Source organism: Vulpes vulpes, chromosome 5, assembly GCF_048418805.1.
Source record: "Vulpes vulpes isolate BD-2025 chromosome 5, VulVul3, whole genome shotgun sequence".
Taxonomy (NCBI): domain Eukaryota; kingdom Metazoa; phylum Chordata; class Mammalia; order Carnivora; family Canidae; genus Vulpes; species Vulpes vulpes.
Genome location: NC_132784.1, coordinates 63,193,363 through 63,220,438, shown reverse-complemented (window position 1 = coordinate 63,220,438; position 27,076 = coordinate 63,193,363). Strand labels below are relative to the sequence as shown.

Below are 27,076 nucleotides of genomic sequence, written 5' to 3'. Positions count from 1 at the left end.
AACCAACTGAGCCACCCAGGCCCCCTAGATTTACTTTTAATAATTACTCTGAATACTTTCTTTTCTAACTTGGTTTTTCTACTGTAATCATGCACTATATAACAAAAACTCTGCCAGGTGTTCAAGAATACATTATTTATTAATAAATTATGAACACTTGGGGGTGCCTAGCTGGCTGAGTCAGTACAGTGTGTGACTCTTGATCCTGGGATCTTAAATTCAAGCCCCACATTGGGTGTAGAGATTATGTAAATTAAAAAAAATTGTAAACATTTTCACATAACAACAGGACTCCAACTTTGATGGCAAATTGACAATAACTAGAAAAATAATGCGCAAACCAAAAAGTTAAACTGATAAGCAGTGGCACTCTGACCCTAGAGAAATATCTGTATATGTGTAAAACCAGACAAGTACAAAGATGTTAACTTCAGCACTGTAAGAGTAAAAATGGAAAATAACCCACATCCTAATCAAAAGGGAAATAACAAAGATAAAATGGATTGTAGTATAGCTGTTAAAATGAATACATTATTCATTTCAAATTTTATGTATTCAAATGGAAAGAGTTAAAAAATCCTAATGTCAAATGAAACAATTTACATAACAAAGATGGTAATATTCATAAAGACTTGAAAACACAAAACAATACTCCATACGCATACATTTAAAACAAGCTGGAAAACAAAACAACAATAACAACAACAACAACAACAAAAAACAAGCTGGAAAGATTTATAAGGTCCACAATGGTGGTTACCTCTGGGTAAGAGAAGAAGGGAGTAAGTGGGTCAGGTGGTAATCAAAGGGTTCTTTAGAAGCAAATATGGCCATTAATGCTAATTCGTAGAAGTTAATTCTACATGTAAAAATATGAGTATGTCTTTTTGTACTTTTCTGTATTTTTCCGTTTCTTAAAAAAACCCACAAACCTGTAACAACTCCAATGGCTGAATATTCAACTGCACAGAAAGGTCATAAGACACTGAGACATATGCCAATATTTTAAACACTGTTACAAAAAAACACCTTTGTAGGGGTGCCTGGGTGGCTCAGTTAAGTATCTGACTCTTGATTTTGGCTCTGTTGTCATCTCAGGGTCATGAAACTGAGCCCTGCAACAGGCTCTGCGCTGGGCATGGAGCCGGCCTACGATTCTCTCTCTCTTCTAGAACTCTCTCTAAATACACATATATATGCCTATTTCCTTGCCTTCTTAACAATCTAGATACAAAAATCCAAAAACCTGTACTCACCCAATTAGGTATATCAGCAGGGATCTAAATTTTCCCTAAATGATTAGTTATACTATAGGTCATACCCATTATTACTGAACTATAATATCCTCATAAAGGAAATGAAACTTACACTTCATTAGTAATTTGTACACAATGTACCATAAAATAGCAAAAGAAATGTAAAATACCATTAATATTTTCCATTGTTTCTTTTGCCTATTTTCCCCAACAATTTCAGGCAGGACATAATTACAGAACTGGCTTTACTTTAAAGGGAAGACTATTAGGATATACTACTTAGAACTAGAGACTGATGTATTTTGCTGAAGTAGTCATATTTTAGAAGATTTATTCATAAAGTAAGACAATTTTAAAAAGTTTTCTATTTTGAAGCCTGCAAAGAAGACCTTTTAGCTTCTTGGTCTAATTATACTGTTGTTTTTTTTTTTAAGATTTTATTTAATTATTCATGAAAGACACACAGAGGCAGAGACACACAGGCAGAAGGAGAAGCAGGCTCCCCCATGGGAAGCCCAATGTGGACTCAATCCCAGGACTCTGGGACCATGACCTGAGCCAAAGGCAAAGGCTTAACCACTAAGCCACCCAGGTGCCCCTATATTGGTCTTTATAGCATCTAAAAATGTCTACTAATCATAGAATGTGGCCAGTGACAAGTATCCTAAACTTCCATAGTCCTTTTCACCTCTCACAATATATTAAATAACTCAGTGAGGAATTACTAATGATTAGTATTTACACAGTACTTTGTTTACTACAACACTATGAAGCAGGGCAAAATAATTATTACCATATTAACAAAGGAACATGCCATACCAGTTAGGTGAGTTATCTAAGGTCACACTAAAGCAGGAATTTGCCAAAATTAGACACTGAAATTCTTGTAGCTTCATTCCCATATGCTTACCACTCAAAAGAACAACCTGTAAGAATTATGACAACTCATAAAGAAACCTAGAATATATCAGAGAATCATATTATTAAAATTATATTGAAGATCATCTCCTTCAACATCCTCACTTTACATATAAGGAAACTGAGGACCGAAAAGGTGACATACTTAATTATCCAAAGCCTTCTAGATGCTATAAAAGCAACAACAAAAATTTAGCACTCCTTAATCCAAGTTCAGCAACATTCAACATTCAATTACTAGAGTATAACAGCTATCTTTAACTGCCACTTCAAAAAGTTTATAAAACAGTCTCGATGTTTTCACTGATACTGAACAATTCATTCACTTAACAATTACAAATAATTATCCAGTACCTACTACATGCCAGGTCCTGTACTTTGTGCTAAATGAATATTATGTGCTAAGCACTGCATTACCTGCATGTCCACATTTAATCCCCACAATATTATTATAAGGTAAGCACAATTATCTCTATTTTAAAGATTAAAATTTAGAAGGGCCAAGTAGTCTGTCTGTGGTCTTCAGTAAGGAAATAAAAGTAAATGGTGCCTTTCTGCCACAGCTGGAGAGCAAGCAGCCTTGGTTCTGCAGAACCCATGGTGGAGGACCTCAACAAGGGTCACAAGGAGACCAAGAACATGAGCAAGCCAAGGCACTGCTGCTGGCATGGGCACCTAACCAAGCACATCAAACTATTGCAGGACAAGATCTGAGAGGTGTGTGGTTTCACTCCTTTTGAGAGGCACCCCAGCAAGAGGAGCTGACCAGTGTTCTGGCTGCCACCAGGACAGGAAAGTGGCTGCTAAGAGCTGGACCTCCCCATCATTCTGTACATAATAAAATGCTTACCAAAAAAAAAAAAAAAAAAAGAAGTGATATAATCACATAAGTTTATCCCAACAAGAAAGTCTTATTTTTATTTTAAATATTGTAACTCTGTATATGACATTTGAAAAAGGAATCTACTGTCACATAAGTTTGGAAAACCACAGATCTCTGCATAGTAACTAAGAGTGACCATATAGTAAACGGGGTTTCCTTTTGGAAGGCTTTAAATACCCTTTCTTCTTATACCTTCCAAGATCTCAGAACAGACAGCATTTGAAGTAACTTAATTGAAGGCTGATTGCAAGAAAGGTAATCATTTGCATAAATAGAAGACAATTAGTATCACATAATAAATTTTGGTCCAAAGAGTATTAAATAAGGTCCAAAGTAGAAGAATGATTGAGTTCTCTGAAGCAATACTCACAAAACAGTACTACAATACTGGTTACCTACTTTCAGAGCATAAAATCTCTCTAGTATAAGATCACATTAATTAAAAGTTTCATATGCTGTCATTCCCAGCAGGAATTCCTTTATCTTTGATTGCTAAATAGATTTCACAAGGCCCACAGCAAAAAACCTAACTGCCAGCAATGCTCCTATTATGGAGATCCAAAAATAAGCTTTGTTATGTTTTTTTTTTTTTAAGATTTTATTTATTTATTTGTGAGAGAAAGGGAGAAGCAGGCTCCCTGCTCAATCCAGAACCCTGTGGGGCTTAATCCAGAAACCTGGGATCATGACCTGAGCCAAAGGCAGCTGCTTAACCAACTGAGCCATGCAGGTGCCCCAAAAATAAGTTTGTAAATGAATAAATGCCTAATGATATTCTTAATGTAGCAACATAGCAATTGCTCTAAGACCAACCTGTAAAGAAAGGAGAACCTTGGAAAAAAAAGCTGGAGCAAAAAAATGTTTTAAGGAGAATATTGATTTTAACAAGTAGTCTACCACTTTGGGAAATATTTGTATAAGAAAACCAAATCAGGCAACCATGAAAAAAAAAATTCTACCCTTCCCCATTATGCAGTGTTTTTGTTCTAGCCATAATTTTGGTGATATAAAGTCAAAGACTTAGAAAAATGACTCTAATAAGTAATCAATCAAGCAGAATTAATCACATGCAGTATTGCTAATGTAAATGATTACCTGAGAAGTCTGTGAGAAGTCTTGCTAGAACTTGCTTGTTTATCACTTCAGTCTTACTAAGCTGCGAAATAATATCTACCCTAGTAGTAGTTTCTCTAATTGCGGGCTTCTTGGGAATCTCAAGATCAGATTCAATATTAACTTCTGTGTGTTCTAGGACATCATATGATCTCTGAAGCCAAGATGATTCTGGATCACATGTGAAAGCCTGCTTGAGTATTTCTTCAGGAGGAGATTCTACATTATCCTGTACAGAAGCTGACTTCTCAACCTTTCTTTCACTCAGTTCCTTAAGAGCTTTGATTGTGAGCTGTTCCTGTTCTAAGTCAAGAGATGCTGTTGGAGTACCCTGGGCAGGGAAAACATCCAGAACAGCAATTCCATTGGTTTCTTTGCTTTGTTCAGTGTGTTTGCTATTTATGTCTTTAATTTCAGAACCACCTGACTCATTTTCATGCAAGACTTCCACAGCAAGAGTTGTTTTAAAGTCTGTAGTCTCTGATGTTGCCTGAAAAGCATTTCCTGCACCTTTTTCTACAATTCCTTTCTCCCTGGTTTCTGTAAAGGCTGCTATCAGGTCCTCTGGGGAAGAATCATCTGCATCTTTAACACTTTTTTCATGTAATGACTCCAAACAGGCAGAGGTTGTCGCATTTGGTGAGAATTCTGTCTCCTTAAGAACACTTGAAGACAGACCTGAAGGAAGTTTGGGGTTTTCAGCTGCAACAGGCTTTTCAGAAGCAACTTCACTCATACTACCTGACTGTTCCACATCTTCTGACATGACATTCATGTCAGGTGCTTGTGAATATGTGGCCTCACCAGTTGGACTCCTTTCAAGAATATCAGGCTGAACTTGTGCTGCCTCAGAGCCTTTTTTGACTGGCCCTTCATAGTCTTCAGATGTTTGATTTTCCCTATTGCAAATGAAAATCTCTTCAATTTCTCTTTCATCTCTTTTTACAATAGCACTTGGAATGGAAACAGATTTTTCAGCTTGAATTTTGTTCCTTTCAAATGAAATATTGGCTGTGATGTCCTCTATTACTGTGTCATCAGACTCACCAGAACTATCAGCCTCTGTGGCTTCTCCTAATACAGAGCTCTGCCAGTTCATCTCACCTTTCAGGCTGCCATCAGGTAAGACCACTTTCACAGCGGCCACTCCAGAACCCAAAGAGACACCTTTCTCACATGGAGATCCAGGTAACTCTGCAAGTGTGTTGTCTTGTTTCTGCACATTGCCTCCCACACCTTTGATACTGATTTCCTTTGTGGAATCGAGATAGTCTGGCATAGGTATTTCAATGATAGCATTTTCTTGTGGGAGAGATGCTTGTGCCCAAACACCTGCTGATTTTATGACGGGAGTGCTCCCATTAATAGAACATACAGGAATTTTCTGGTGAGTGTTCGTTTTAAGATTTACAACTGGGATTTCTGAATTATATTCACTCATATCAAGTCCTGCAGTTTTTGTGATGTAGTTAGACTTATTGCTCTCTTCTTTCACTTGGGGAACCAAATCCCAAGTCAATATTTCATTAGTAAAGTTATGCATATCATTCACACACCTAGACACTTCTTCCAATGCTGCAGTTGTGTATGAAAACTGTCTAGTGAGTAACACACAGGCTGGGTAACGCCCTGCCTCTTTACTTCTCAGTGGAAATACTTTGTCATTAGACTCTAAAAGGTCTGCAGGTGATTCTCTATCAATATGCATTGCCCAGCTACCAAAATCATTTGTGCTCTCCTTATATGCATCTTTAAATTCTTTGTCAAATGCTTCTTTGTCAATAATTACTTCAAATGGTGACTCAGGGGAATCCTTTTCAACAATACCACCTCCTGAACCTTCAGATGGGGATAAGGAATATGTACAAATGCCTTCCGCCTTGGGCTGCTGGGTTAGTGGTTTCTGGGCTGTTAGCAAAGTAAACTTGTCATCAGCATCCAAGCCAATTTTATCATCTGTACTTGGTACCTCATTTGGGTTCCTGGACTCTTGATCTTTATTTATTTGCTGTTTCATTAGACCAACTTCCTTTGAGAAAAAAGCAGGATGATCTGGGATACTGGCTGGAACAGAAGGGTGGTTACACTGAACTTCTGCAATAGAAACTTGGGAGTATGCTATGTCTTTACTGGTTCCTTGAGGCTTTTCCATCTTTTTCACATCTAGGAGAGCCAAATATTCTTTTCCTTCATTGGCTAAAATAGGCTGGCTGCCTAACACTTTGCTTTTTTCTCCATGCAGTACTGTAAGGTCAGTGTTAAGCATTTCAGAAGACGAAAAAAGGGAGGAAGTCATAGTTTCTGAAGGTGGCTCATCAGAGCAAAGAGAGCTCAATCCCTCTATAGTCAGAATTTGAAAGAAAAAAGTTTGTTTACCAGGTACAATCACACATTAGCTAGTCAGGCCAAGCAGCATGCTTTTCATTTTCCAAGTTACATATATATACACATAGGATGTACACACACACACACACAAACACACAACAAAACAACGATCAACAGTTATCCTATAAAACATGCATAAAAGTGCCAAGAATGAACAGAAAAGCTGTATCATGCTACAAACTGCAGATGACAAAAATTTTTCAGGACAAATATTTTTCAGTCTACTTTTTCCATTGTAAAGGTAAAACAAAATCTAGGGAAGTTTCTTTCCCTCTGTATTTTTGGTAGAGCTATCCAATGTAATCCATACAAAACCACTCAGTATTATGAAGTATTGATATATTCTCAGCTATAGGCTGTATAACTTGGTACACAAAGCTTCTACAAATCCAGTTATAGTTTGACAACTTGAAAAGGGAAAAAAAGTGATTACAGTTCTGATTCTCAGGAGATATAGTGGATCCCCCCGAGCCTAAAAATCAGACTAGAATTATTTTATTCTATACACAGGGAAGATTGGTCTCAGGTACAGATGGCCTCATTTTAAACTGGAGTATGAAATAGTTGGCTTGCTCCAGAATCTCTTGCACCAACTTGCCAGTTTAATCAACACTGAACTGTGTAAACTGGTGGGGTTTTGTTTGTTCTTTGGTTAAGAAGAGTTAACTCCAGAAATCCTTTTAAAACAGAAAATATTATTCTAAAAGTAATACATTAATTAAATGTTATTAATCATTAATACCACAGCAGTCAGCGATTTATCACATTGTTTCCCATCTTTCCAATCTAGGAAGTTTTTACTGAAGAAAAGATCAAAACAACCTTCCAAAGGATAAGTGCTGTTATCTCTGGAGTTAGAACAAGGTAGGTCTTAAATAAATAGTTCCAAATGAATGAATCAAAGATTCAGTTTGGTAGATGAGACCTAAGCAGGCTCAGGACAGCACTGCCTTGAGCGTGAATGAGTAACTGTGAATTTGTGAAAGAGAAAAACCTTTGGGATTACTTCTATTCAGCTTATATTCTTTTTCATGTGAGAAGTTGAATAATATGGGGGATCCCTAGGTGGCTCAGGAGTTTAGTGCCTGTCTTCGGCCCAAGGCATGATTCTGGAGTCCTGGGATTGAGTCCTGCATCAGGATTCCTGCATAAAGCCTGCTTCTCCCTCTGCCTGTGTCTCTGCCTCTCTCATTAATAAATAAATAAAATCTCAAAAAAAAAAAAAAAAGTTGAATAGAAGCAAAATTGTGACTTTATTCAAAATCATTTTAGAGGGATCCCTGGGTGGTGCAGCGGTTTAGCGCCTGCCTTTGGCCCAGGGCGCGATCCTGGAGACCCGGGATCGAATCCCACATCGGGCTCCCGGTGCATGGAGCCTGCTTCTCCCTCTGCCTGTGTCTCTGCCTCTCTCTCTCTCTCTCTCTCTCTCTCTCTGTGACTATCATAAATAAATAAAAATTAAAAAAAATCATTTTAGAAAGCTTAAAAGAAATAAAAATTAAATATCCTACTGCAACAAATAAAATTCCACTATTACAAAATGTTTCCAAATGCCAGCTAAAGTTCCTCTATTTCAACATATCACTGAAATTTCATGTAATAGGACCTGACCTTTAGGATAGTTTAACTGTAATCTGGGCATTGGGGAAAAAGTCTTTATAAATTGAGGAAAAACAGTAACAGTCTGGTGGTACAAACTGTACTGTACTAGGGGGACAGAAAATATTTGAAGCTGTAATTCACATTTACTTCTAATGTAGTAAAAATGACTTGCATTTATCATTATATAGTATAATACAGTATCACTATATAGCACTCAACACCAGATTAAGGAGACAATGTAAATGAAGCTCAGCATTATAGATTAAAAGGTTCAAAACTGGGACGCCTGGGTGGCTCAGCGGTTAAGCATCCGACTTTGACTCAGAGCATGATCCCAGAGTCCCGGAATGGAATCCCACATCAGGCTTCCTGCATTGAGCCTGCTTCTCCCTCTGCCTGTGTGTCTCTGCCTCTACCTCTGTGTCTCTCATGAATAAACAAAATCTTAGGGGGAAAAAAAAAAAACAACTACATTTTCAGTAGTTCATTTACAGGATACATTTAATTTTTTTTTTATTTTTATTTATTTATGATAGTCACAGAGAGAGAGAGAGAGGCAGAGACACAGGCAGAGGGAGAAGCAGGCTCCATGCACTGGGAGCCCGATGTGGGATTCGATCCCGGGTCTCCAGGATCGCGCCCTGGGCCAAAGGCAGGCGCCAAACCGCTGCGCCACCCAGGGATCCCTACAGGATACATTTAAATCGGAAATATTCCATAATCTGAGCTATGAACTATTACTGAACTTACTGGTTACTGTTTCTACCAGGAAACATTCAATGGATTAAATATGGATTAAGGTAAAACTGTATGGGAACCCCTCCTTTCAAACACGAATGGAACTCTGACATGATCAAAACAGACTCCACCCTACAGGGAATGCTCAGCTTATGTATTTTATAGAGACTGAGATATCAGATGACTCAGATCAATCATCCTATAGACAAAAGGGGACAAAATGAATTAGTAATAATGCCACAAAAAAAGTAATAATGCCACAAATATCGAATGCCTATCATGTGCCAGACACTATCTTAGAAACTAGATTAAAAGCAGTGAACAAAAAAATCCCTGCATTTGTGGTGCTTACAGCACAGAGCAGGAGACAGACAATAAGCAAAATGATTAAGTAAAATGATGATGTGGTGGTGGTGGGCTTAAGAAATGATAAAGAAAGCAACCTACCCTGAATGCTAATAAAATAATGTGCACATTACTGGGGGGAGAAACATGGTCGAACTGTTCTAACATGCTTTATCAGGGCACGAACTTGTCAGTTTTCCAAGCCTTGTTTCTCTCCTATTTCCTTGAACTCTTAATACTCCAAAAGTTTCAAGTTAGGTATATAGTATCTGAAGTAAAGCTAGAAGATTAATACCAGCAAGTCCTGCAATTAAATAAAACCTCTAGGGATCTGTGGGGATGGCTCAGCAGTTTGGTGCCTGCTTTCCGCCCAGGGCCTGATCCTGGATTCCCAGGATTGAGTCTCACATCGGGCTCGCTGCAGGGAGGCTGCTTCTCCCTCTGCCTGTATCTCTGCCTCTCTCTGTGTGTGTCTCTCATGAATGAATAAATAAAATCTTTAATAAATAAACCTCTAACATTCTTTAATTAAGATTCTTTAATGTGATGTCACCACTATGCACAGAAAAATAACTTTAATTAGCTTCCCATACAGTTTTACCTTAATCCAATAGACAATATATAGTGCTTTCTGGGGGGCTAGCCTAGGGGCCAACAGATCTCAATATTGCATTAATTCCTGAGACCGTGGGATATAGGAGGTGCTAGCTCTCACCACTGTCAATCCAGCTTTCCCACATGTAGCAAAATATGTCAGCATCTTCATCTGTGCTTCAATTTTAATTATCATGTTTAGAATTTCAGCAAATGAAAAGAAGTTTCTTTGGCTAGATGAAACCCTAACAAAGTTGGACAGAGCTGACTTGTACCAAGACAATGAAAAAAACTGGGCTGGAAGTAAAGAGTTTATAAAAGCATGAAAACATTAAATAGAACAAGATCAGAATCTACTAAGCCTTTTTTAGAAGAGCTCCCATAAGCAAAGACTATTCCAATTAGTGAGTATGGCTCTTAATAGTCACTGGTGTTGTCCAAGTTTGCAAAACAGCAGAAGACGCCAGGGAGTTTGAAGGCTGTTAGTTTTTAAAATACTATACACTAAAAAAAAAAACACAAAAAAACACAAAAAACTATACACTGTAAAACTGCCTGATAGAGTAACTTTAGATCATCTTACACCTCAGAAAATGTCCATTCTCTTTCCTCTTTCAAAAGATCCAAAACTTCACATACACTACAAGGAGACTTTCAACATTACTCAAAACCAGTAAAAAATTCCCTCATTATGAATATTTTCTAATTTAGTTATTTACTGTAACAGGATTTAATGTGCATATTCATTTTCAAGAATTCTAATTACTTAAAAATATGGCATAGCTCTATTACCAAAAGGGTTATACACCTTATAGGTTTGTTAAAAAGGGAATTATATATGGTAAGAGGAGAAAAATTTCATAACCCCATAATAATCATGAGAACATTCCCAAATTTATCCACTACTGAGCTCCTTGCTTACCCATATCTTCCTAAAGTACTTAGAAGTTTTCACTTAAATGTACTATCCAAAATTAGACTAGAAAATTAAGTTGGTAGTTGTAGTGTAAATTTCTAGACTGTTCCCAGACCAAAAATTTATGTTAAAAGATGCAAAATCATCTTTAAGTGTGATCATACTTACTAATAACCATGTGGCCTCGGCAAGCTGGTTTATCCCATCTAAAAAATGGTCATACTTGTACATCAAACTTGAGAATTGCCGTGAGGAATAAATGAGTTAATACGTGAAAAGTGCTTATAATACTACCAGGCACTTAGTAAATCCTCCATAAATATCCCCAGACACCACATTCTCAAAAAAAGAGAAAGAAAAAAACCTGACATTCAGACTCCAGATCATATGTTTTTTTTTTTTTTGATAAGGAGAGTATATAACACAAATTCTCCTTCAGAATTTTAGACACTTTCTCTCCTACCATTCTCAAATAAAAGAAAGTAATTTAAAGAGCTTTTATCTATTTCAAAAATTTGGGTGATGCAACTTCTGAATCAATTACTACAAAACAAATGCCTATGGCATTCCAAAAATCATGCTGGGTTCTTTGTAGGTAAAAACATTTAAGACAGCCCAAAAAATTCAAAGCCAGTGTTGAAAAAAAAAAAAGAACTTTTTCCTGAAAAAATGTTTCATTTTACCACCATCAAGGTCAAAGTGTATTTTAGTTCAACATACCAGTAGCTGAACAATCAACAAACAACCTGGCACAAAAGCAGTCTTGGATGGCAACTTTTACACTCCCTTTCAAACTTTAGAACTACTAGTACTTCATGTATTACCTCTGCCTTCCTGACACAGATGCAATCTGCATGAAATTTTCCTAGGTAATGAACCTGATCTAAAAACTAGAGCTTTACTACACGTTAGAACTCTAGTCCTGTAGAAATCCCACAGACGGGCCTGATGCTTTTCACTCTTATTCTTGCCCCTGGACGGTCCTTGTCCAGAAGCACAGCTTAAAGGTTAGTAGGGTATGGGTGGTCTTTTGTGCCTGCTTTAAATACTTCTACCGACCAATATTAAAGTACAGTAACTCGAAATTTTGATTGGAGTAAGGCAAAAGCTCCATTTGACTGGATAGTGGGAATTCAGGTAGAATTTTCCTCTTCTATGTCCATAGTATTTTATCTCACAGGACAAGGTGGGGAATTAACAATGATATGATGAAAAATCAACTTCCAAGTGAATATTGTGTTCACATAAAGTAAATGCACTCAAATTAAAAAAAACCTCTTCACATATTGCTTTTACTCTGTTCTTCAAAATAGCTTCTCTTTACTTTCTTATTCCTCAAACTGCCTTTTCAAAAAAGATAGCATTTTTATTCAGGTGTTGGTAACTTAATTACTGAAAACAACGTAATCCAAAAACAAGTAAACAATAACGAATGTTATATCCTATTATCAGAGTTCTTCCTAAAAAGCGTGAATAGCTTAGAATTCTGTTACAGTTACCCTTTGGTGACTTTCCCCCTCCTAAGAATTCAGTACTTTTAATTAAAATTCAGTATTTTTAATTAAAGGATAGCTGTATCATGGAAAAACCATACACATCAGCGAAGAAATACTATGCATATTCATACAAAGGAGGCTCGAAATATTCAGGTATAGGTTTTCCTACACTTGAATTTTCTCATGTTCACAAAACAGGAAGGAAAGACAAATTTTCGTGCAAAACAGTATCAGCAATTTCCAGCCACAGCATCAAAATAGGAAGTTAGCCAGCGGACACTTTGCAGCCAAGCTAGATCCTAAACAAAAAGTCTCTTCTGTACAAAGAAAAATGTTTTGCTTTTGTTAAAAAAAAAGGCTGTAACTGGCTAATTTTTTCCCTTAAATGCTTGCCCCAAAGTTCAGTGTTTAACTTCCTATTCCAGATGCCTACTGCATTACTCAAATTGAATGCAAATGTTGGTTACTGCAAATGTGCTTCCAGTTCTTCAGGTTCCTCTCTTTCCCATCTTATTTTCACCTACTTTTCTTCCATGTTTTCTAAAAAGAATCAGAGTATTTTTCAGCCTCCATCCTTATCAAAGGTTTCAGAAGTAGAAATCAAATTTGAGTTTGATTTTGTGCTGATGGAGGGAGCACAGTCCCCCAATGATACTAAATTACATCACTAACAGCAATATGCTTAAAATAGTAACTTCTGCCTCTTTCTCTACTCTCATGATTATAACATTAACCTCAAAATGACATCTCTAAAAATATCTGCAAACCCTAAAATACGACTAATATACTTTATCATCTTTACCACAGGCAGTGTTTATGAGCATGGACTTTGGAGTTCTACATGTGTCACTTAGTCACTCTGTGATCTTGAGCAAGTTATTGCACCATTTAAAATCCCAGTGTCAAAAAGAAATAAAAAAATAAAATAAATAAAATAAAATCCCAGTGTCCTGAACTGGTAATTCAGCTAGTACCCTTCCTCCATAAAACCGGCTGTGCAGATTAAACAATTCACATAAAGTATTGAACACGGTAAAAGCTCAATAAAAATGAGTCACATCCTACATCTATACCTCTTAATATCTTTCTTTTACATTACAGGGAAAGACCATAAAATTTATTCCCCTATTTTGAAACACTCAGGGATTAGGATGAAATTAACTTCTGCTTAATAAGAAAAAAGGAATCAATAAGACTACAAAGGACCTACTGAGGAATACAACTTATTCAAGAAGAAATTGATTATTCTATTGTCATTACAAATGTATTTAATAGCTGTAAAAAAGCTTGCTTTACTAGATTAAAAAACTATCTACTTCAAAGTAGTACAATTTAATAAACATTACATAATTTTCTTCTGAAAAATTTAATTGCCCTTCCTTTATTCAGTCCAAATTAATGGCAGCTTTTTGTACATGCATTTCCCTGAAGGCCAATGAGAACTATTTCAGGACTGAAGAGGTCATTCTTAAATATGAAAACATTCTATTTAATAATTGCTACATATTACTTATTATGGTTTAGATATATATAAGTAAGGCATAACTCTCAAGGCTAAAGTAATGGCTAAGCGTTATGGAAGCCAGAGACAGATTAGTTGGGTTAATGCCAGTGATGGACTCAAGGTTCCTCTTGGTGGCAGCAGTCATTAAAAAAGCCTTACACTGGGCAGACTGGTCCCAGCTATTCTCCCCAGGAGTCTTAATCCAGTGAAACAAGGACACCAACATCCTCTTCCTTATTTTTATGAGGCATACTAAAAGCTGGCCTTCCTTGGCTCTTCTAGAATACACTAAATCACTTGCCAAGGTGTCTCCTCAAACAACAGGCTGATCTCTAGAACTGCTAATGAAGTAAAGCACCAACTAGGTTACTTTTACATTGTGTTTTTTTGCAGGATAAAAATGTTAGTAATAACAGAGGCTAGACTGGAGCACCTTCAGGGATACAGCTTTTTTAACTACCCTTTTTTTTTCTTAAGATTTTATTTATTCATTCGTGAGAGACACAGAGAGAGAGAGGCAGAGACACAGGCAGAAGCAGGCTCCATGCAGGGAGCCCGATGTGGGACTCAATCCCAGGACTCCAGGATCACCACCTGGGCCGAAGGCAGATGTGCTCAACTGCTGAGCCACCGACATCCCTAACTGCCTCTTTATAATAATACCCTTTAAACAATTACATTTTCTTGAATCTGCACTGGTCAAAGTATCTTTTTATAAGCAAAGAGGAAAAATGGCAAATCTATTTTCTTTCACAAACTCTCATACTCACACTGTGACACTGAAGCCTACTTAAAACATTAGTTTTTAATTAGCAAAATCCTTTTCGTTTACCTCTATTCTACTTGAATATATGTGTAATTTTTCCTAACAGGAATTAAAATAAGTTTTTAAGCTATGACAGTTATGTTGTCAATGTTCCATACGTTAGGTATGTTGTACCTAGCCTGCATGTTACACTATTTAGGATATCAATGATCCCCTTTCTGTATTAAAATAGTGGCTAAAAGTTATAACCATGAAGAATGTATTTTAAAAGATCTGAAATAGGGGCACCTGGGTGGCTCAGTGGTTGAACATCTGTCTTTGGATCAGGTTGTGATCCTGGGATCGAGTCGTGCATCGGACTCCCCAAAGGGAGCCTGCTTCTCCCTCTGCCTGTGTCTCTGCCTCTCTCTGTGTCTCTCATGAATAAATAAATAAAATCTTTAAAAAAAATCTGAAATATTTACAATAGAGAAAATGTAATGATTTGTTCCATCTACAGTATGCTATTTTCACCAGAGTGGAACACATGTAATACCTACTGGCTTAAATTATTAAATTTCTCATATGGAAAAAAAATCCCACAAATTAATCTGGTTGGGTTTCAGATGTCAAGTCACTTTGTAGATCTGAATTATTTTCTAATATTCACAAAATACCTATCTTTTAATGTAAACACTTAATTTAAAAGTTCTTGATTTGACCCACAAAATCACACAATGACAACATTACAAAGGGACTGGGGGACCTGATATTATGACTAATTTAAAAGCAACAAATTATCATGTTTCATAAGAAATAGACTACCTTCACTTTATCCCACTATGTTTTTATTCTTATAAAGTCAAAAAGTCTTCCTATCAAACCAGCAACAAGACTCTGCATCTAGAGAATTCCACCTGGGACAATAATCTGTTTGTACAGGGCTTCTCAGACCTATCTAGTGACTTTAATTACCTTTTTTAAAAATAAGGGTTTTCCACTGACCTACATTTTAGGTCGAGTACAAATGAAACTGTACTTTATTATTAGTGCAACTCAACAGAGCACACAGTGCTCTCTCTTGCAGATTCTTGGTACTGTTACCCCCACAAACAAATAGCTATCACACTTGATTCCCTTCTTCACTGGCTGGCAGATTAAACAAACAAACAATCCCAGAAAGCTACAGCTTAATCTCTAGGAAAACAAGTCTTGCTTGCCAAAAAGTTAACTGATTTATTCAGTGTTCCTAGGCAGTTTGGAACTAGCCTACATCTTGGTACAAATCCCAGGTAAGTTCACACACTAAAGCATTCTAGCTAAATTGGTATATTATTTCAGTGGAAGCACACTTTTATACTGTTTTTCCAAACCTACTACCTCCCCAAACCAGTTATGTAACTGCAATCTATATATTAAATGCATCCTGCAGTGGGCTGTTTTATGAGCCACAATTCTGTCTGCTCTAAATGCTGTGGGTGTTTATAATTTTTAAGAATTGCTCCAAACTGCACCTAAAGCTTATGTACTGTTAAAGGGTCCACCTATCTAGCCTCATCCTGTTTTATTAACCTTTACAGAAAATCAAGTGCAAATTGCTAAATATGAAGGACTGGCTTATAGTTTTTATTTCAAGGGATTTGGGGGCAATAGAAAACTTGTGCCTCATATCCCCAGTTACAGCCTCTTTCTCAACATTTTTCTTTTATTAATGCACACAAAAAAATGACAGACTTGCCTTGCGAGGTCGAAAATAGAGATACAGGCTGAGAGGAAGAGGAAGAAACAAAGGAATCTGAAAGAAAATATACAGCGTGAGAATTTGACAACCTCACACAGGAATTTTAATTTTAACTCTCCTTTTTATTTGGCCAAGCAGCATAATTTCATTGGGTTTAAGCAAGAGGGGAAAACCCAAATCTTTATTTCCATTTACTGTTTTCACTCACCTGGAGGCAAACCTTATTTTCAAGATGCAATTCTAAAAAGTTAATCAATTCAATTTCTTTGATCAAATATTCTCACCTTCAAAGAAAAAGAGGAACCTCTAGCATTTTTAAACAAGTATAACCTCAAAAAAGATGATATTCCCTTACAACTTTCTGTGGGAAAGAAAAAATAGGTAGCTGAGCACACTAACTGATAATTTGCTTTTAACAATTTTCAACTGCATTCTGAAGAGTTAGTCACTAGTATGAACATTTATTTACTTGGCAAATAGGAGAAATTGATCCCGAGTACTTTAAAAAAAAATCACAAATAATCTACTTAGGAAAATAGGACTATGTAAGAAATCTTCTACCTTCTAAAATTACATTCCTCTAAATTTGGCAACATTTGTCAAACTTGTAAATGTATGTACTGTCCCCACCAATAAGCTACTCTTAATTTGGCCAGTTATGCCTAGAGGAATTTAACATACAATATTAGCATCGATTATAAACACCTGTATATGAGGATATTCGTAAGAATGCTTGTTATAAAAATTAGGAATACTCTAAGTGACCATCAGTAGGAGACTAAATAGTTACATCCAAACAATGGAGTACTTGCTGCTATGAAAAAGATACAGCTATGGATGTTGATATACATGATAAATTAAAAAAGCAAAATGCAGAAGTATATACATGTGTCTCCCTCATTACCAGCAAAAGAAACTCATGAGGTCTGAGATGGGGGAAGATTTGCTTTTCAGTACAACCTTTGGCCCTTGGGAAAAAAAATACAAACCAAGAATATAAATTACCCTCTCACTAAAAATGGAAAAAATCAATAAAACTAGCATGTGAAAAGCAGTCCCCCTCCCCAAAAAAGTGCCCCTAAATATACTGGCCTTTACTTAATTCCTTTTTTCCTTGCAAGTATAAAAATGTTTTCACAAATATTAGAAATACACTTAAAATGGGGAGATTGCTTTAAAAGACAGGCTCTAGCTTGTATCGATAAGCATGAATTTATTTAGTCAATAAATATGGAGGACAGTAACAGGAAAAGAAAGTTTAGTGGATCACAGGCAGTAACTCAATAAGCACCAGAGACTTAAAATTCACTGCTTTTTACTGATCTTAAGATGATTTATTTACCACAATAAATGAAAAACCATTCTTTTTGATTAATTTTTTGTTTTGTTTAGTAATCTCTACCCTTCTTCATGGGGCTCAAACTCTCCATCCTGAGATCAAGAGTTACACATCTCAATTGGGCCAGCCAGATGCCCCATCTCCCTTCCTTTTTTGAAGCAAGCATTTCTGTTTCTTTAATGTTTCAGATGGGTTCATCTCTACACATGCATTAACCTTCAACAATAAATCTCTGCCAAATGACGAGTTTACATCTGAATAAACCTGAAAAACCAAATGCTAAGTTCAGCCCAAAGCCAAAAAAGATACTATGAACTTGCCTATCCACCTACACCTAACACCCCCTCTTAATGGAAAATTTCCAAATACAAATTCTTATAGGTAGCATCTATTCTGATGTAACACACAGATAACCCGTAACAGTTTGCAACAATATTACATAATATCTCCTAACTTACATAACCACAGCTTATTCATATTCCATATGCATGCCACAGGTAACTAAGCTCAAGAATGGTGATCTTAATTCTCAAATGCTATTAATTAAATTAAACATTGTCATTAAGTAATAATAGTAATTTTTAGCTAGGTCCAGGCACTGGATTAGCACTGCAACACAGAGATGACAACTATGCCTACAAGTAACTGAAAGAAAAATACAAACCAGTAAAGCTGCATGAGTTGTGGGAATGAGACAGAGGTAATCAGTAGGATACATTGTAGAAGAGATGGTAAACTTAGCCATACTGGTCTTCAGGTGACCGAGGAAGGCGTTCTGGAGAAAAGGAACAACTTGCCGTATTCTGTATGGTTTTAAAAGTCACGTAATGAAATTTGGATTATATCCTATATGCAATGAGGAAACACTGAAAATTTTACTGTAAGGGAGTGACAATATCATGTGTTTTAAAAATACGTCAGCAGGTAGAACGCAAACTTAATTGAAAACTACTGCATAATCTTGGCATTAATTTTTTATTTATTTAGTAAACCTAGTAAAGGTCTATTAGACACTGGTTAAATAAGTTTTGATATACTGTTCATTAAAAATTGTACTGTATATAGGAATTCACTGACATTAAAAGATGCCGATAGCACACTGAATAAAAAAGAACACCATAAAAGAAGTTTAAATAACGTGATCCCATTTTGGTAAAAAAATACAAATTCAGGGGACACCTGGGGTGGCTCAGTGGTTGAGTGTCTGCCTTTGGTCCAGGGTGTGATCTCAGGGTCTTGGGATCCTCATCGGGCTCCCCACTGGGAGCCTGCCTCTCTGTGTCTCTCATGAATAAATAAAATCTTTAAAAAAATAAAAAGGGTTAACTTTGTACATTGAATGACATTTATAATTAACTTTGAAACATTTGTCTTTTTGTTAGGTTCTATAGATTATTAAAGCATCTAACAATACACAAGGAAAGGCAGTGTTTGAAATTTTATCTAAAATTAATATAATGAATATTGGAAATTCATCAGCTGTTTCAAACATCTTCTCTCTCTAGCATTAAAAGATTTTTGTCACAGCGCACCTGGGTGGCTTAGTTAAGGATCTATCTGCCTTTGGTTTTGTTTTGTTTTTTTAAGATTTTACTTATTTATTCATGAGAGACACACAGAGAGGCAGGTAGAGACTGCCTCTAGAGGTAGAGACACAGGCAGAGGGAGAAGCAGGCTCCATTCAGGAAGCCTGACATGGGACTCGATCCTGGGTCTCCAGGATCACACCTTGGGCTGAAGGTGGCGCTAAACCGCTGAGCCACCCAGGCTGCCCCCTGCCTTTGGTTTAGATCATGATCCTGGGGTCCTGGGATTGAGCCCTGAGTATCTGCTCAGCAAGCAGCCTGCTTCTCTCTCCCCGGCCCCTCCTCCCCTTGTGTGTACATACTCTCTAATGTTGGCTTGCTCTCTTTCCACTCCTCCCCAATAAATCTAAAAGATTTTTGTCACTTACAATTTCCCTTTTGCCTATAAAGCTAGGCTCCCTGAAAAGGGTCTTTCTACTCTTTCTCAGGACTACAATTCCTGATGGCAATTCTTATCATTTCAGTAGAAGCTGCTAAACTGAGTCAATTAATGCCCCTCACCTATCAGAATTCCAGGGACAGGCAGACCAATTATTTCCCCAAACTTTATGGCACTTCCCCCCCTTATATTTTTGTTAGGACCTCTATTACTGAATAGAAGTAGTGAAAGTGGACTCCTTGCCTTTCCCAAAGCAATTTTGATTTCAAGATTATGGCTTTCTTTAAAAAACAAAGAAACTTTTTATTTTAGAATAATTTTAGATTTACAGAAAAGGTCCAAAGGCAGTAGAATGTTGCTTTATATCCAGCACTCAGTTTCTCCCATTGTTAACAAGTTACATTAATATGGTGGTATATTTGTCACAACTAATGAACACTGATACTACTAATAAGTGAACCTCATACTTCATTCAGATTTCATTACTTCTTCCCTAATGCCTCTTCTCTGTTCCAGAATCCCATTCAGAATACTAGATCATGTTTTGTCATCCTGTCTCTTTAGCCTCTTTTGGACTATGACCATTTCTCAGATTTTCCTTGCTTTTAATGATCTTGATAGTTTTGGGGTTAGATATTTTGCAGAATATCCCTCAATTTGAGTTTGTCTCATGGTTAGAATGGAGTTTCGGAGAAGATTACCACTTAGGTGAAGGGCCATCCTTGTCATAACGTATCAAGGGTACATGCTATCAATATGACTTAACACTGAAAATGTTAACCTTGATCCTCTGGCTGAGATAGTTTGCCTGGTTTCTCCATGTAGTACTTCTCCCCCATTCTTCCGCACTGTACTCTCTGGAAGAAAGTCATTAAGCACTTGCCACTGTAACTCTTCTGTTAGCACCCTAAAAGAGTTGGAAGATTTTCTTTGTACATTTAGGGAGTAAATGTATATGCAATCCAACAAGCAGAATTCTTGTTGTAAAAGAAACATAATTAGAAGTCTAACAGAAAGAAATAAAATGGACTGTGTAAATAGGAATTGGTTACAAACACTTTAATGACCCAACTAAAACACCACACTTACTTTTAGAAATGTCTTACCCTTATCCAAATACTGTTCAAGATCAATGTACTGAATCAAAACGTCAGATTTTGTTAGGAATAAAATGGAAATTAGACTTAACATATTTAAAAATCCTAAAACATTAGACTAGCCTACCACTGAGTCCTTATTGGAAAGGAGTGTCTTTATAACACACCAAATTCAGGAGATTATAACACACCTAATTCAGGAGATTATAAAATGAAACCTTTCTGGATTAAAGCCACTAGTGGAAAATAGCATGAATCCAGAAGTAGAGTAGTAAAAGGAACCAATCTTAAACATAAAATATATTTACTACAGATACAGTTTTATGGGCTTACATAGAAACTCTCTTCTCCGTACCTACATGGATATGTCAATTTCCATAAAAATAAGTTTTTGCAAAACTCTTAATTCAATTTTCAAAAACCAAACATTCTTTTTTTTTAAAGTTTTTATTTATTTGATACACAGAGAGAATGTACAAGCAGGGGGAGCAGGACAGGGAGTTGCAGGCTCCCTGCTAAACAAGGATCCCGATGCAGAGTTCAATCCCAGGACATGACATGAGCCAAAGGCAGGGGCTTAACCAACTGAGCCACTCAAAACCAAACATTCTTAATCTGTAGTTTATGAACAATTTCATAGTAGTTCATGAACTCGTGAAAGCCTATGTAGTATTTTGTATAAAAACATGTATGCTTGTTTTTCTGGGACTAGAATTTCTCTATTTATTCCATAAATACTTACTGAACACCTATTATGAACCAAGGACTAGTTTTAGTTGCTGAACAAAAATGATTAGTTGCTCATTCAAAAATATCTGAAGGCACGCTTTGCATCAGGTCCTGCTCAGACATTAGAAACAGAGCAGTGAATAAAACAGCAAAAACTTCTACGCTGGTGGAACCTTTATCTAATGTGGAAGATGGACAATAAACAAAGTCAGATTATATACTATAAAATATGTAAATATCGGGAGATTATGACAGATAAGAAAAATAAAGCAAAGAAGGCCTAGAAGGTGTTTTTTCTTGTGCAATTTAGATAAGGAAGTCAAAGACCTAACAAAGCTGAGGGAGAAAAAGCTGTGAAGATATACAGGGAAGAGCATTCTAAACAGAGAAAACAACAAATAAGACTCTGAGGTACAGAAGTATTCCTGGTGTGAAGAATAGCAAGGGAGCCAGTGAAGCTAAAGCTGGGTTAGATGGAGGTTAAGGCCAGATATCATAAGGCTTCAAAAGCCCTCTATGGACTTTGGCGATTCTGATGATTGTGATCGGAAGCTACTAGAACATTTGTCCATAAGTGACAAGATATCACTTACATTTTTCACAGGTTTACATCAGCTGTGCTTTGGAAAACACACTGAAAAGAGGTAAGGGGGCAGCCTGGGTGGCTCTGCCTTCAGCCCAGGGTGTGATCCTGAAGACCTGGAATCGAGTCCCACATCTGGCTCCCTGCATGGAGCCTGCTTCTCCCTCTGCCTGTGCCTCTGTGTGTGTGTGTGTGTGTCTCATGAATGAATAAATAAATACAATCTTTAAAAAAAAAAAAGAGCTATGGGATAAAGTTTGAAGACCAGTTAGCAGGCAAGTGCAATAATCCAGGAGAAATATGATAGCAGCCTGGGCCAAGGAGATAACAATGGAGGTTGGGAAAATTGGTTAGATACTGGATAAATACTGAAGGCAGAATCAATAGGATTTGCTCATATTTTTAAAAAAGATTAAAAAAAAGATTTTATTTATTTATTCATGAGAGACACAGAGAAAGAGAGGCTGAGACACAGGCAGAGAGAGAAGCAGGCTCCATGCAGGGAGCCTGCTTTTGTTGGACTCGATCCTGGCCCTCCAGGACCATACCCCGGGGCTGAAAGCGGTGCTAAACCACTGGGCCACTGGGCAGCTGATTGTTTTATGAAGGAAAGAGAAGAGTCAAGAGTGACTCCAAGCTTTTTGATTTGGGCAAAAGATGGATGAATGATTGTTTACTAAGATGTAAACAACTGAGAAGAATAGATTTATAAAAGGAAAAATCAGGAGTAGACACAGTAAGTTTGAGATGCCCATTAGACATGAAGACCAATGATAAAGATTTGGAAGTCACCAATTTATAGATAGTATTTCAAACCATAAGATGGGTATCATAAATGAAACCAATGCAAAGAGAAAAGTTCTGAGAAGTGAGTCCTGGAGTACTCTAAACTTTAGTTGGGGAGGCAAAAAAAGTTAGCAATATGAAATCCCAGTAATAAGGAAATCCACAGAGTCAGAAAGAGTAGTAGATGCTAAGGAGGGAGGAATGGAGAGTGATTGCCACATGTAAAATTTCTTTTGGGGGTGATGAAAATGTTCTTGAACTAGGCAATGGTGATGGTTGCACAACCTTCTATATATAAAAAAAAAAAAACACTTTAAAATGGTGCTTCTTAAATAAATTGTATCTTAAATTAAAAAAAAAAAAAAGAACTAGCAAAGGACACAGTAGGAGCAGCCAATGAAAGTATGTGGTGTGGTGAGAGACAAATAAGAAAGGTACTTCAGGAAGAAAGCAAGTGATCAATTTTACCAGAAGCTGCTGACAAGCCTTTAAGAGGAGGACTGAGAAGTAATTACTGGATTTAACAATGGGGAAAATAACTAGTGAACATGACAAGAAAAGTTTCTGTAGAAAAGCAGAGCAAAAAGTCACCTGGCTTAGGAATCACCAGAAATTAAAGTATTTAAGTTCAATCAGTAACCAAAGTAAAGAGGATGATTGAATGATTTTCATCACATGTTGTTTCAAATTTTAAAGACAGGCAGTGTGTATATTTGAAAGAGAACTGAATCGGGCCCTTACTCCCTTAGTTTTATTTACCCTCAACGTTACAGCACAAACCTTTAGGCATGTCACTTAATCTGAGCCTGATTCCTCATCTGTAAAATGAGGCTTTATATCATTACCTACATCACAGATATACATAACACAAGTCTTTCTCCTACTGAATATAGCCTCTAGAGAGCTAGATGATCTGTTTTGTTTGTCTGTCTTCCAAAGAGCTTTACTGTATGTTAAATTATAAGATAAAAATATTTCTGCCTCCTATGTAAAATGAGAACACTTCTTTCTCATGGTTAAAATGCTTTCAGGTAAAAGGACAAAAGGGCCTCTGTATCAGTTTTGCTTAAAAAGTTTTCCAAAATACCCTTCGACATATCCGCAAGGGCAAGCAGCCAATGAGGAATGTGTCAGAAAACTCGCACTTCCTCTCCTGGTTAGGTTATGACGATGTGATTACAGGGAGAAATAAAACAGTTCATTGGAGAGAACAGGAAGGTATATTTCTTTGAAATAATTTAAAAAAAAATCATGAAAGTGGGCTACCTACTGACAATATCTCTAACACAAATCTTATACAGTATTTAAAGGGATTCTCTCTGAAATTGCAATATCACAGATTAAGAAGTCTCACATATGTCACAGATATGCAGTAAAAAACTGATTACAGCTAAAATTACTTGGTATACACAACTTTTCAAAACATCTGTAGCATACCCAATGACCAAAAATAATTCTAGAATTAACAGCTGTTCATATAAATGAACTGAATAAAAGGTAAGTCAGTTTCCTGGGCAACTTCTGAATGAGATAACTATACGAACATAACACCAAATTGATAAATATTATCTAAAAAGTTTTACAATGAAATTAATGTATTTTCACAAGTTTATACAGTTTAGGAGGCAGTCATAATTTCATCATTAACAATAAAGTCGAACTCAAACTATAAGTACATAGAACAAATATGCAGTTATTCATTTATTTGGAGCTTTTATAATTCCACTTGAAATTACAAAATTCCAGGGTTACTACTAAAAAGAAGTGCTTTGCTATACAACAAATAACCTCAAACAAAACTGGAAACTTTAATTTTCCTTAAACTTCAATGACATATCGCCAATTCCTTCACTACCAAAATTTCATTTACAAGTGTTTGAAACATGCATAGGATCAAACAGGTGAGTCCCCAGCAACCAAAACAAAAATGGTGAGTCCTTTATTAGGACAAATATATAATTTCCTTACCATAGAATACAATAAAAGCAATAATATTTATATTGTTTTCAGACCATCTCTAAAATCATAAAATTTAAAAACACTGATGCACTTACCAGCAATTAAATAATGCTCTAGAGCTTTCAATAGGGCTAAGGTATACCTGTTAAATGTATATGACTGGTTTGTTTGATCAGAGTGGTTAAATTATTTGTCAATGTGACTCTAAGAAAAAAAAGCATTAAAAGAAACCTTTTATTGCTCAGGAACAAAAAGCATCCAAATCAACAGGCAAATGTAAACCATACTGACACGACTATTCTTGCTGCCTCTTGTACTCTTGCTTCCAGTGACAGAGGTTTCACAGTATATCATAACTGCACTTATGGTCGGAATGCTACAGAAAATAGTTAAGCATATCCTTTTTATTTTTTTATTTTTTATTTTGCATATCCTTTTTAAAGCTTTATTTATTTAGTAATCTCTACACCCCACATGGTGCTTGAATTCACCACCTCAAGATCAAGACTCGCGTGCTGGGGATCCCTGGGTGGCACAGCGGTTTGGTGCCTGCCTTTGGCCCAGGGTGCGATCCTGGAGACCCGGGATCAAATCCCACGTCGGGCTCCCGGTGCATGGAGCCTGCTTCTCCCTCTGCCTCTCTCTCTCTCTCTCTGTGTGACTATCATAAATAAATTTAAAAAAAAATTTAAAAAAAAAAAAAAAAAAAAAAAAAGACTCGCGTGCTGTTTCACTGAGTCAGCCTGGGCACCCAATACTTAATTAAGCACATTGGTGTCATGTCAACCTATTTACAAAGCACCCTGGCCGCCTCCCACTTCCTTTTTTTAGGATTTTATTTATTTATTCATGAGAGACAGAGAGAGAGATAGAGACATAGGCAGAGGGAGAAGCAGGCTCCCTGCAGGGATCCCGATGTGGGACTCGATCCCAGGACCCCGGGATCTGACCTGAGCCACCCAGGTGCCCCAGATATAGAATACTTCTTTTTTTTTAATTGGAGTTCAGTTTGACAACATATAGTATAACACCCAGGGCTCATCCCATCAAGTGCCCCCCTCAGTGCCCGTCACCCAGTCTCCCACTTCCTTTTTAACACCATAGCTGAATGAAAAGGCTGATAGCCTGAAGACATTAATGTGATAAGCTGAAACAGATTGACTTTTACAAAGAAGAAAGTCCTAAAAGCTCTTATTTCATTATGAAGATGACTATGATTTCTCTTGTAATTCAACTGCTATTTTGTATGTATGTGCAAAATTGTTTGTAACCTGCACACAGATGTATCAAATATTAGATATTTTTACTCAGGGAGATCCCTGGGTGGCTCAGCAGTTTAGTGCCTGCCTTCGGCCCAGGGCGTGATTCTGGAGACCCGGGATCGAGTCCCACATCGGGCTTCCTGCATGGAGCCTGCTTCTCCATCTGCCTGTGTCTCTGCCTCTTGTTTTCTCTGTGTCTCTCATGAATAAATAAATAAAATCTTAAAAAAAAAAAAAAAATTTACTCAGTAAGAGTCAGGATTTAAGGGCACAAAGCAATTTTGCCTAGGTCAAATTGCTGAGGCTCATGATATGCACAGTCATACAATTATTAACCTTAACATAAGGTTAAGATGGAAAATACAAACTACAAACTCACATCTGATTGACATGATAGAACAAAGTGCAAAATGATGCCATAAAAACTACACAGGACAACTAAGTTTCACAAGTGAGGAAAATTAAGTATTTAAAGCAAAAACTGGGAAGCCCAGGTGGCTCAGTGGTTTAGCGCCGCCTTCAGCCCAGGGCATGATCCTGGAGACCTGGGATCGAGTCCCACGTCGAGCTCCCTGCGTGGAGCCTTCTTTTCCCTCTGCCTGTGTCTCTCTCATGAATAAATAAATAAAATCTTAAAAAAAAAAAAAAAAGCAAAAACTTTTTTTTTAATTGTCCAAGCTATTTTAATTTAATTTCCATGAACAGAGAAGAAATGTAGCTTTATTCTGGTATCACTATTTTTATACTACTAATAAATTTCAAATACTATAAAAACAGTAAACTTGTAAAGTTCAAACAGACATGTACCTATATTTGATGTCTGATAAAGGCAATTGTCCTCCTGAAAAGAACACTAAATATTTAACTCTCTTTTACCTTAATCTCAAATTTCTGCCTTTGAGATCTTTGATTTTCTTCAAAGGCAGAAATCTGGGAAGTCAATTTTGGCCCTAGACCTCCTTCTCCAAGCGTATTACACTGCTGGCTGCTCTACTACCTAAGCTAGTAGACCAGAGAGTGCGATTACTCATTCTCTATCCTGAGTAGAATACTTTAAAAGCTGTTACTAGACAGGTCAAGAAAGACAAAATTTCTTCCTGCAGGACACCAAATGACTGCT

General features: G+C 36.7%; 1 protein-coding gene across 3 annotated transcripts in view; it reads right to left on the bottom strand.

Annotated features, from left to right (window-relative positions):
* RTN3 (reticulon 3) overlaps positions 1-27,076 on the bottom strand; it is a 61,865-nt gene that overhangs the window by 32,105 nt on the left and 2,684 nt on the right. Inside the window, exons 2-3 of one of the 3 annotated variants that reach the window (XM_026004613.2) lie at positions 16,234-16,290; positions 4,153-6,510 (exon numbers count right to left, since the gene is read on the bottom strand). The exons of 1 other annotated variant lie outside the window; for it this stretch is intronic. In XM_026004613.2, coding sequence (XP_025860398.1) covers positions 4,153-6,510; positions 16,234-16,290 — 2,415 coding nt within the window. The remainder of the gene's footprint in view (positions 1-4,152; positions 6,511-16,233; positions 16,291-27,076) is intronic. One more of the 3 variants, XM_072760270.1, reaches the window with a different exon arrangement.